The sequence below is a fragment of the Vitis riparia genome, chromosome 8, assembly GCF_004353265.1.
Source record: "Vitis riparia cultivar Riparia Gloire de Montpellier isolate 1030 chromosome 8, EGFV_Vit.rip_1.0, whole genome shotgun sequence".
Classification (NCBI taxonomy): Eukaryota; Viridiplantae; Streptophyta; class Magnoliopsida; order Vitales; family Vitaceae; genus Vitis; species Vitis riparia.
In genome coordinates this window covers 17,350,903-17,362,970 of record NC_048438.1, presented here as the reverse complement: position 1 = coordinate 17,362,970, position 12,068 = coordinate 17,350,903, and the positions used below count along the sequence as shown (strand labels likewise).

Genomic DNA, 12,068 nt, shown 5'->3' with positions numbered 1-12,068 from the left:
CTAAATAATTTCAAATAATAATTTAATAACCTTTATAAACTTTATTATTTATTTATTTTTAAACAAAGAACACGTGGGTGAATCACACGGTTGGAAGTTGAAACGCCTTACGGTTATGATTGTGTTCATATTTTCTATATATATATATTTCCAACAAAATATTTTACTTTTTAAAATTAGGAAAATTAAAAAAGAAAAAAAAAAAAAACCGGAACATCCCGAAAAAACTGGTAAAACTAATAAGTTATCCAACTAAAATCATGTGACGCCTATAAATAAACCCTACTGCTTCATTTCTTTTCAATCAAGACTCTCTCTTTCTCTCTACTTACTCTTCTTCATGAAGGGCGGTTCAAGGCTTCTCTGGTTTTTGTTCTCTCTTTGTTGTTACTGTGTAATAATAAACAACAATGGCGTTGAAGGGTCTCATAAGATTCATCATGAGTATCAGTGTGTGCCTGACACTAAGGTTAGGCAAGTTCATAGAACTGGATACCACTTTCAACCCCCTAGGAACTGGATAAACGGTACGCTCTTTTCAAACTTCTTCAAACCTCAAAACCACAAACCCTTTCTTTTATCAGCATGTTGATTGATTCATCGTTGTTTGTTAATTTCCTGTTGTCCTTTGCGTATCCTTCTCATATCATGCATTGCTTCCCATGCATTCCTCTTCGATTTTATTCCTTGATCAGAAAAATAGGAAACCGAATAAGGGTTTGTTTGGTCGTAGAATTTAACTTGAGTCCACAACAAGAGCGAATGGAAAGTCCAGTACCCGTTTTGGTCGGATGAGGAGGAGAGGCACGTTAGGCTGTTAACATGTTAACGGGAAAAGTAAACAGACTTTAATGGAGAGGCGTTATTATTGCTGGTTAAATCTGGAAAAATTTATGGTCTAATCTCCGTGCATCTCATTATACCGATCCCTGCATGTTTGCAGGATTTTTGGGAATATATCTTGTATTTAATGTTTTCTGATTTTCTGGCTTTCACCTACGCCTCCTATTAATTTATTCACTGCCGCATTTGGTTAATTTGGGTAACTTGTAAGTTTACGGTAATTTAATTTTATGCTTCCATCTTGCTTGTTCTTCAGAAAAATATCAAATAACTTCTGAATTTAATTGAGAATTATTAATTAATTTTAATTTTAATATTTATGGGTTTGAAATTAAATTATTTTCATTGCTCAACAAAAATGGTTATCGTTATTTTTAGAAATAGTGATGCCATATCCATTGAAGAAGAAAAAAGAAATAAAGTATTAGAAAAGAAAGAAAGTTGATTTAATTTGGATATAGGAAGGGATTTGAATTATTCATGAGACACTGATAACTCATGGCTATTTTTTCCTTATTAGCCAAATTGAATGATTTTCGGTGATTGAGATGTTAAAAGATGATGCGGCTTTCTTTAATAGTCGAGATTTTAGAGATGAGAGTGCCTCTTTCTTTCTTTCTTTAATGGTTTCCACTTTCCACAACCGGTTACTGACTTCTATTTTTCTGTCTCCATTGACGTTTGAACCCATGCACGAAATGAACCGACGACAGATCCAAATGGTGAGTCTTGTGCTACTTTGATCTGCCTCTATTTCCTCAAGTCCGTGTGTCTCATGCAATTCAAATGTAACAGGACCCATGTACTACAATGGAATCTACCACCTTTTCTACCAGTACAATCCCAAAGGTGCAGTTTGGGGTAACATCGTGTGGGCTCACTCAGTATCAAGGAATCTGATAGACTGGGAGGCGCTTGAGCCAGCCATCTATCCTTCAAAGCCGTTTGACATAAACGGATGTTGGTCTGGTTCAGCTACCATCTTGCCTGGTAACAAGCCTGCAATTCTCTACACTGGAATCGACACACAACAAAGGCAAGTCCAGAACATTGCATTTCCAGCCAACCTCTCGGATCCATACCTAAGGAAATGGGTGAAACCCGACAGCAACCCACTAGTGGTTCCTGATGTTGGTATAAATGCAAGCACATTCCGTGACCCAACAACTGCTTGGCAGGTGAATGGGCATTGGAGGATGTTGGTGGGTGCCAGAAAGAAACATAGAGGGATAGTCTATTTGTATAGGAGTAGAGATTTCATGACATGGATAAAAGCAAAACATCCTCTTCATTCTGCCCAGAATACCGGAATGTGGGAATGTCCTGATTTTTTTCCTGTTTCTTTGTATAGTGAAAGGGGGTTAGACACATCAGTAACGGGTAAAAATGTTAGACATGTTTTGAAGGTGAGCCTTGACCGAACTAGATATGAGTACTATACAATTGGAAGATATTATCCGGAAATAGATAGATATATACCGGGCAACACCTCTGCTGATGGTTGGAGTGGATTGAGGTATGATTATGGCAATTTTTATGCTTCGAAAACGTTCTTTGATGCCGAGAAGAAACGGAGGATTTTGTGGGGTTGGGCTAATGAGTCAGATACAGCAGACAATGATACTGCAAAAGGATGGGCTGGAATTCAGGTAATATTTATGAACGATCGATTGTCAATGTTTTTAGGACATTCCATTAGTTGATTAGGAGCTTACGTTGTTGAACTTTTGCTGGCTCAGACAATTCCAAGGACCCTATGGCTTGACAAGGGTAAAAAACAATTGTTACAATGGCCCATTGAAGAACTAAATACACTAAGAGGGCAAAAGATTCAGGTGAGGAATCAAGAGCTCAAGATTGGGGAACATGTTGAAATCACAGGAATTACAGCCGCACAGGTTTGTCTTCCCAGTCTTCTGTTTGAAGCACAAGAAATTTTAGCCCTTTTACTTCTTGGGGAAGTTCATTTCTGGAAAAAAGATTGCAGTTAATGGTAAATTCCAAATACTATTTGCAGGCCGATGTTGAAGTTACATTCTCTTTGCCGAGCTTGGACAAGGCTGAAGAATTCGATCCTAGCTGGGTTAACGCACAAGATCTCTGCGGCATGAAGGGTTCAACTGTTCAAGGTGGGGTTGGACCCTTTGGACTGTTGACATTGGCTTCAGAACACCTTGAAGAGTACACTCCTGTCTTCTTCAGAATCTTCAAGGCCAAAGGCAAGCATGTAGTCCTTATGTGCTCTGATGCGAAAAGGTGGGTTTATCCATTTCAGTCTCAGTACAGTTCATTACGTTAATGCTTAATCTCCATCAACCTTCTAACTAGGTTTTCCTTAATTTTCTTCTTTGAACAGTTCCTCGTTACGGACAGAACTCTACAAACCATCATTCGCAGGTTTTGTGGATGTAGATTTAAAAGATGGGATGCTCTCCCTTAGAAGTTTGGTACGTGTTTTGATTCTTATAGTCTAAACCATCTCTATTGTCACTCACGATATTTTTATTCTAGTATAACTCTTTTTCTGTACACAGATCGACCATTCTGTAGTGGAAAGTTTCGGGGCTGGAGGAAAAACATGCATCACATCTAGGGTTTATCCTACTCTAGCAGTCTCGAAGAAGGCTCATCTATATGCATTCAACAATGGAACGGAGGCTGTCACCATTAAGAAGCTGAATGCATGGACTATGCATCGTCCTCAAATGAACTAAGATCGAGGAGGCCCAGATCCAAAATAAAAAAGTTCCGGGTTTTCTTCTTTCTTTCTTTCTCTTTTTCTAATTATAAATTGTAATGCATGTAATGGATCGTCCTCAAATGATTGAAGATTCAATGACAAAAAACATTTATCATTAGACATTGAAAATCAGTGACAAATAAATTTCTCATAAATATGTACATTTTGTTTACATAAAAGAATTTCTCACCATACGATGAGAGACAAATTTCAGTTTTATAAAGAAAAACTTAATAACAAAAATTTTATGATAAAATCTCTATTTCGTAGCGTAAAATTCATAATTAATGACGAAATTTTAGTTCCAGATAAAATAATTTTTTTATTAAATCTCACATTTGTTGTAACAATATTTTTGTTAGAATATTTTTCTACATTAAATCTCACATTTAATATATGTACATTTTGTCTACATAAAAGAATTCCTCACCATACGATGAGAGCAGCAATTTCTAGAGACAAATTTCAGTTTTTTAAAGAAAAACTTAATAACAAAAATTTTATGATAAAATCTCTATTTTGTAGAGTACGAAATTTTAGTTGTAGATAAAAGAATTTTTTTATTAAATCTCACATTTGTTGTAACAATATTTTTGTCATAATATTTTTCTATATATTTATATAATAATTTAAATAGTAAATAGGACAAAATGCAACAAAAATAAATTTATATATTTTTCTATAAAAAAAAAAAAAAACAAACCTATCATATAATAGGGGAGCGCATATTATAGAAACATTATATTGAACCTGAACTCTAATTTGAGTTGAAAAAACTCATTAGAAGTTGATAGACTCAAGTTGAGAGAATAATTGAAAATAAATGTACAAGGCTTTTCAAACGAGGATTGGGCTCGGTTGGGTGTAGCCTAGTTTCACGGCCCAGTAGACGTTGTCAAATATCAATATAATATAGAAAAGAAAACTGAAATGACGTCAATATGATTATCAATGGCCACTTGCTTTGGAGTAATTTTCACTAAAAACAGCCCCATTTAAGAATTGAAACTCGTGGTTTTGTGAGTAGTTAGAGAGCGTGGAGGACCTTGTCCAGTGGTTGAACGCACCTGCCACACGGACTTCTTAGTGTGGATAGGAATGGTAGTTTTTCATTTCGAGTGAAACAGTCGGAATTGGGGGCCACAAAGATATATTATATCTTTGTGGAGACTCAGCCTGATTGGTTGAGTTTGATCATAATGATTTTTAGATTTCTGTCTGCATCACCGACGAGATTTATCTCTGCTCAAATGATATGATATGCATATTATAATGGTTGGGTAAGGTGGTTGTAAATTATATTTAATAATGTGCAATATTGGAAGATGAGGGTAGATAAACTTTCACAATTATAAATCAATATAAGTGAGCAAGGTATATTCAGTCACGAACAAGAACTTGGCAGCAGATAGAAACGGATGAATATGGCGTACGCGGATTACGACCGAATGAAGGAGGTGAAGGAGTTCGATGAGTCCAAGATGGGCGTCAAAGGTCTCTCCGACTCCGGCATCACTTCCATCCCTCGTTTCTTCATACACCCGCCCCAAACCCTCTCCCAACTCAAATCTTCATCTTCATCTTCTTCCTCTTCCTCCTCCCCCGGAATCCCTATGATAGATCTTTCCAACTTGGACTCTCCCCATCACCGTCCGAAGATCGTGGACCAAATTCGAGAAGCCTCTAAGACATGGGGTTTCTTTCAAGTGATCAACCATGGTGTAGCCGTGTCCGCATTGGAGGAGACGATCAACGCTATCAAGTCTTTCCACGAGCAGCCACAGCAAGTGAAGGCGAAGCACTACGTGCGTGAGGAGGGACGCGGCGTGATGTACGCCAGCAACAACGATTTGTACCGATCGGAGGCCGCGAGCTGGCACGACTCTCTTCAGGTGTGGATGGCACCACAGCCGCTCGAGGTTGAGCAGATTCCGGAGATATGCAGAAGGGAGGTGGTTGCATGGGACACGCATGCCAAAACGGTTGCTGAGAGTGTGATGAAACTGTTATGCGAAGGATTAGGGTTAGAATCCGGCAAGTTTAAGGAGTTGACTTTTTCTAATACTAGGGTTTTGGTGGGGCACTGTTATCCCTACTGTCCACAGCCTGATTTGACGATGGGGATTATATCTCACACTGATCCGGTGGTGTTGACAGTTTTGTTGCAGAACCAAGTCCCCGGGTTGCAGGTGAAGCATGGGGATGAATGGGTGGATGTAAAGCCTGTTCCTGGCGGGTTGATTATCAACGTCGGAGACTTTCTCCAGGTAACTCAATGCTCATATTTGTTCAAATTTTTTTTCAAGGTATAATAACTCATGCTTTTTTGACTTGTTACTTGTATGGCAGATAGTGTCGAATGGTGAGTACAAAAGTGTTCAGCATCGAGTGTTAGCCAATTCCTGTAAAGAGCCACGGATCTCGATTGTGATGTTCTTCAACTTGGCGAAATGGAAAGACTCTGACTCTTATGGACCTCTACCAGAGTTGCTTTCCCCTGAAAAACCTGCAATTTATAGCAACTTTACACAGAAAGAATACAACGACAACTTCTATGGCAAGGGACTAGACAGCAAGTCCTTCATCGATAAGATTACAATATAAAATTACTATCATTATGTGGTAATAGATTTGGTATTGCTGTCATGTGGGTTTTCACATTGTAATTGTGGAAAAAAAAAATTATGAGCTTGGAGATTGTCCCCAACTATGGGATGCTTTTTTCTTTGTCTTGTAAAATTATGCTTCAAACCACGTCTGTTACTAGGGGCGTAGCCAGAAAAGTGGTTTTCCCACTACCTACTATATTTTTAAAATTTCGGGGGGAGTACCTTGCTCCGTCCACCAACCAAAAAGGTTTTTAATAGAACAAAATTTCTGGAGGAGTACCTTGGCTCCGCCCACTAACCAAAAAGGTTTTTAATAAAATTTCAGGGCGCAAGCCTCTAGCTACTCTTTGACTCTGCCCACCAGCCAAGAAAGCGGTGGAGGGGAATTATATGAAACTTATTTTAGGGGCATAATTGTTGGTGCACGGTCCAATTGGAGGTGGCCGTCTAGCTCTCAAGGGCTAGATGGAACGATCAACTATGTTTCTCCATCTAACTTGCTCAAAATGCAGATGGATTTGTTCCTTGCACAAAAAAAATGTTTGAACATATTGTTCTAATATGCTCCTCCAATGTTTAAGTCAGTAATTGGCTTGAGCAAGTAAATACTATTTATTGAAAGAAAATAACATACCTTTCTTAGATTGTACGTAGTTATTTATCCTTACTCACATGTAACGTCTTTTAAGACGTATTAATAACATCTTAATTATTTTTTATCATGCAATATTACAGTATTGTCTTACCTTGATGAGTAGCTAATAATAGAAAGTCCTCTGGTAACAATTGCATTAATTATGGAGAGTGTTTGGTACACAATCTATGTTTGAAGGTGAGTAAATACGTGAAGGTTAGTCAAATGTCATTTGTGTTATTTCCGTCAAAGCCCTTCTGGCAGAGGATCGCAAGTGTATTTCCATTTTCCACCATACAATTGCAAGTGCGAAAGAATGATGGACGTCCTAATAATAGCATCATACTTCTAATATAACTTAATAATAAGGTAACTAATTATTAGAAAACTTAATATTATGGGTTTAATTCCTACAACCTACTGTATTTTTAGCGAGAATTTGCCAAATGCCCCCTCTAGGCACTCGTTGCCTCCACCACTGTCAGCCACTAAAGCAAAAGACAAAAAAAAGAAAACAAAAAAAAAAAAGGAAAATTAAATTGTATTTTAAACCACGGATTGAAGTGACGTCTTAGCTGGAAAGAAAACCGAACTCGAATCGACACTTCAATCCGAACCCTTTTATTCTAATTAAATCTGAAACTATTGTCTGACTTTGAAGTGCAGAGTCCATTGTGTGAAAATGTAGTTGGTTTCCTGATGACCCCATTGTCGGCAAAGATATTTAGATAATTTTCTTAAAAGAATTTAGGACTTAAAGAACATAAAAGTACTTATCTTTTCAATTTTTTTTTCTTAACTTACTTTAAGTTTAATAAATTTTACAATATTAAAATTATGACTTTACTTTTAAATTTTAATCTTAATTTTTTTATATAAAAAAAAACAAAACAAAAAAAAAAGTTGTAAAATGAGAGTACGTTATTCATAAAGCCCAGTGCCAAGATTCCAAAAGCCTCTGGCCCTTTCCTTGTGCCAATGGTGCCTCCTCCTCCTACCGTCCTACGTCATGGCCATTAATTTCCACTGCATATTGTATGGCCATATGGGCACTGCACGCCACTTTTCCAATTTTAAAATTAAAAAAATACTTTTAAAAAGTATTAAAAACAAAAAGTTCAATCAACACTAATTAAAACTCACATGCTAAAACTAATATAGAATGATCTACACGTAACTATACTTTTTATGAATTTTCTTATTCCAAAAATATCTCCAAATGAAGCTATATTTGAATATATTAATGAGATTAGTTACTTTTAAAAATAATTTGTAACTCAAAAATAGAATCAATAATACAACTAATCTAAATTGAATTATGGACTCTACTATTTCTTCTACCTGGCCATTTTTTTTTTCAAATGTTATCACCAACAAATAAATTCTAAATCAAATGAGAGCAAAATAAGCTTCATGGTTTTATATTTTTCAATAAATTTATCAATTTCTAAGAATAATTTGAAATTTTAAAAATTAAAATTAAATCAAAATTAGTTAAAAATATTCTATTCTTGATTGAGTATTAAATACAATTAAAAAAAATTAAATTTTACTTACTTTTATATTCATTTTAAATATAACGTGACTAAACATAATTATTTTCATATATATATATATGAAAATTGTTTTATTGAACTATCTAGAGAGGTGACTAGATAGTCCCCTTTAATAAAAAGTGATTATATATGAAAATTATTTCGAAACTTTAATTCATTTTATAATATTTTTATATTAACTTTATTTATTTTTCTTTTAAATAAAAAAATGATTTTATAATTTTTTTATATTAATATTTTATATTATTTTTATTTTAATCACACAATCTTCATAGTTTCAATATTCCTTTGTAAAATTGTAATGCTCAATTTTACTCTATTAATATAATACTTCTAAACTTTGAAACATGTCATCAATTTAAATAAAAAAGTATGTTATATATATATATATATATATATATATATATAACTAATAGTTATATATTCAACATAAAAAATTAAGAGCTATAAACAAAGATCAAATTCTAGTAGATTTTATAATATTAAAATTATTTTTAAAACTAAAGTTTTTAGTTTTAACCCTGTGACCATTGTTTTTTTTTTTTTTTTTTTTTTTGTTCTTTAGAAAATTGGCTTGTTTAGAGAGACTTTAGTTTAGCCAAAAAGGGGGATTTACCTTGATGTGAGTGATGTTTTAAATTTTTTACTTTAATATATTAATTTCTAAAATAAATTTGGTCTTTGCACAAAAAAGATTAGTGTTTTCTATTTTACGTTTTCTCTTTTATCTTGCTGCAACAAATAAAAAATTATTTTTCATTTCCTTAGGAAAAAGATTTCTCTTACCTTAGCTTATCGATTAGGAAATTCTAAAAAAAAATATTTTCATCAATCATGTATCTCAAATCTTTGAAAATTTTCCTAAAATTTTAAAAAATATTTTAACCCATCTACTTGAAATTGAAAAACAAGTTGATAACTTGATATTTCTTTTAAAACCATTTACTTTTATTTCAAACCAATGGGTTAATGGTACCAACTTACCATTGTATGTATATAAAACATAATAAAAAAACTTTAGTTACTTAATAAGAACTGAAGTGGGAAATGACAGTCCCAATGAATTTCCAAAAATTTATAGTATGTATAGGGTCTTTCAAATTTATTATCTTAAACCAATTAAGAATAAATTATTTTATCTTATTGGTGAAACATGAAACTATGTCCATTAAGAGAAATCAACTTTTAAAACATATATGGTACTTTCAAAGCCTTCTATAACTCCATAAGAATTTTTTTTATTTATTGTCAAGTTAATTGTAAAATAACTAAAATCAATTTTTTTATCTTAGTGATGAAGACTTTTCGGACAACCTTGACGAAGAAAGCTATCAGAACCTACAAAATGTAATAGAACGACTTCAAAGTAATAACTATAATCTCAATTGCAAAATCTAAAGTAGAAATAAATGATCTATCATATTAAACTAGTTTTATAAAAAATTAATCATATCAAAAGAAATATGTAACAACTTAGCAAGGAAAATCGAAGACAAAATAAGAAAATATAAAGAAAAAATAGAGAGTATACATATAAACATATTTGTACTATGCAAGTAAATACATACACCATGTCAAATTATGCACATAAACATACAAATCCCATTACCTCACTTCCTTTATGAAAAAATAATCATGCCCCATTTAATATCTTATGAGAAGCCTCCTACATTGATATTTTTTTTTTGTCATCTTATAAAGAGTTTTTGTATAAAAAGGGAGGTATGAAATAAAGAGAGACATCAAATGGAAAGAATCATAAAAATAATAAGAGAAGAACGAACTCTCTCATTCTCCAACTTTTATAAATTCTATATAAATTCAACAAAAGTAAGAATTTATATTCTCAATTTAATTCTACAATGTTTATTTTATTTTTATTTTTTGTTATCCAGCCAAAGGATAAAAGATAAAGAAAGAAAAATAAAAATTATTTAAATAATATTTTTTACTTTTACTCCTTAATATCACTTATATATATATTAAAATAATTTTTTTAATAAAAATATATTTTATTATTTTATTATAATATTGGCGTTCATATTTTATTAAAAATGATTTATTGTTAAGGATTGGTGAGATCTCAAGTTATATAACTATTTGGAGGGGTGAATAGGTAGCCCCTTTAATAAAAAAAAAAATTATATATATAAAATTCATTTTACAATATTTTTAGCATAACTTTATTTATTTTTTTAAAAAATGAAAATTTGATTTCATCATTTTTATATTAATTTTATTTTAGTCACACGATCTTCATAGTTTGAATATTTCTTCGTGAAATTGTAATGATGATCAACCTTACTCTATTAATATATTGCTTCTAAACTTTGGAACAAGTCATCAATTTAAATAAACATGTACTGCTAAATATGAAAGGAAATTATTACATTCAAGATAAGCATAAAAAAATTAAGAGGTATAATGCGTCGGCATACATATTATAATAGCCAAGTTTTTAAGCATTTTTATAAACTTTTTAAGTTATTTCATCACTGATTAGCTGACGGGCAATGGCGGAGATTTGTCAAATCATTGGTGTGTCTACAAGAAGAAACCTGCAACGCGTGTGGATAAGGTAGGTGTTTTGAATTTGGAGCATGAGTGGGGCTCCAGTTCAAAGTGGTTGAACAATGCTCTCATCTGTCAACATCGTCAACTACAATTTTTCTGCTTTATCAATTTATTTCTTTTATTTTAAATAATAATTTTTCAGACAAATGGTTCAACAATTGTCGGATCTGTCAACATCGTCAACTACATTATTTCTGCTTTATCAATTTATTTCTTTTATTTTAAATAAGAATTTTCCATACAAATTAATTCAAACAATATGATATTTAATATAATAAATATAGATTGAGAAGGTTTAAGAAGGATAAGCAGTGCATAAGTGAGGTAAAAGTGTAGAGGCGATCGAGTGGTGACTCTGGTGAGGGCGTAGGCAGCAGGCAGATAGATCCAAACTGAAGACCATGGCATCCGCCGATTACGACCGAATGAAGGAAGTGAAGGAGTTCGCTGAGTCCAAGATAGGCGTCAAAGGTCTCTCCGACTCAGGCATCACTTCCATCCCTCGTATCTTCATACACCCACCCCAAACTCTCTCCCAACTCAAATCTACATCTTCCTCTTCCTTCTCCTCCATCCACATCCCGGTAATAGATCTTTCCAACTTGGACTCTCCCCATCACCGTCCCAAGATCGTGGACCAAATTCGAGAGGCCACTAAGACATGGGGTTTCTTTCAAGTGATCAACCACGGCGTAGCCCTGTCCGTACTGGAGGAGACGGTCAACGCTGTCAAGTCTTTCCACGACCAGCCACATCAAGTGAAGGCGAAGCACTCCGTGGGTGAGGAGAGACGCGGGGTGGTGTACGCCAGCAACAACGATTTGTACCGATCGGAGGCGGCGACTTGGCATGACTATCTTCAGGTGTGGATGGCACCACAGCCGCCGGAGGTTGAGCGGATGCCGGAGATATGCAGGAGGGAGGTGATTGCATGGGACACGCATGCAAAAAAGGTTGCTGAGACTCTGATGGAATTGCTATCCGAAGGATTAGGGTTAGAACCCGGCAAGTTTAAGGAGTTGACATTTTCTGATACTAGGCTTTTTGTGGGGGTATGCTATCCCCACTGTCCACAGCCTGATCTGACGATGGGGCTTGCATCTCACACGGAT

General features: G+C 34.1%; 3 protein-coding genes across 3 annotated transcripts in view; all 3 read left to right on the top strand.

Moving 5' to 3' along the window:
• The first annotated feature begins 322 nt into the window (after positions 1 to 322).
• On the top strand, positions 323 to 3,738 carry LOC117921055 (beta-fructofuranosidase, insoluble isoenzyme 1-like). Its single transcript, XM_034838821.1, has 7 exons — positions 323 to 527; positions 1,557 to 1,565; positions 1,639 to 2,492; positions 2,583 to 2,741; positions 2,861 to 3,099; positions 3,200 to 3,290; positions 3,378 to 3,738. The coding sequence occupies exons 1-7, from the start codon at positions 341 to 343 to the stop codon at positions 3,555 to 3,557; spliced, it is 1,719 nt and encodes a 572-aa protein (XP_034694712.1). The 5' UTR covers positions 323 to 340; the 3' UTR covers positions 3,558 to 3,738.
• A 1,210-nt stretch (positions 3,739 to 4,948) lies between these two features.
• LOC117919711 (1-aminocyclopropane-1-carboxylate oxidase homolog 4-like) lies at positions 4,949 to 6,431 on the top strand. Its single transcript, XM_034836950.1, has 2 exons — positions 4,949 to 5,850; positions 5,933 to 6,431. Exons 1-2 carry the CDS (start codon positions 5,002 to 5,004, stop codon positions 6,185 to 6,187), a joined length of 1,104 nt encoding a protein of 367 aa, XP_034692841.1. The 5' UTR covers positions 4,949 to 5,001; the 3' UTR covers positions 6,188 to 6,431.
• Positions 6,432 to 11,264: 4,833 nt separating this feature from the next.
• LOC117921336 (1-aminocyclopropane-1-carboxylate oxidase homolog 11-like) overlaps positions 11,265 to 12,068 on the top strand; it is a 1,420-nt gene continuing 616 nt past the window's right edge. The window contains exon 1 of the mRNA XM_034839207.1: positions 11,265 to 12,068. This exon is cut by the window's right edge and continues 126 nt beyond it. Coding sequence (XP_034695098.1) covers positions 11,358 to 12,068 — 711 coding nt within the window. The 5' untranslated portion in view covers positions 11,265 to 11,357.

Bases quoted from the DNA above. Each gene is read 5' to 3' on its own strand.
- LOC117921055 (XM_034838821.1), top strand. From the start codon at position 341: ATGAAGGGCGGTTCAAGGCTTCTCTGGTTTTTGTTCTCTCTTTGTTGT. The intron at 2,493-2,582 runs GTAATATTTATG...TTGCTGGCTCAG, and splicing joins AAGGATGGGCTGGAATTCAG to ACAATTCCAAGGACCCTATG. The intron at 3,100-3,199 runs GTGGGTTTATCC...TTCTTTGAACAG, and splicing joins ATGTGCTCTGATGCGAAAAG to TTCCTCGTTACGGACAGAAC.
- LOC117919711 (XM_034836950.1), top strand. From the start codon at position 5,002: ATGAATATGGCGTACGCGGATTACGACCGAATGAAGGAGGTGAAGGAG. The intron at 5,851-5,932 runs GTAACTCAATGC...CTTGTATGGCAG, and splicing joins ACGTCGGAGACTTTCTCCAG to ATAGTGTCGAATGGTGAGTA.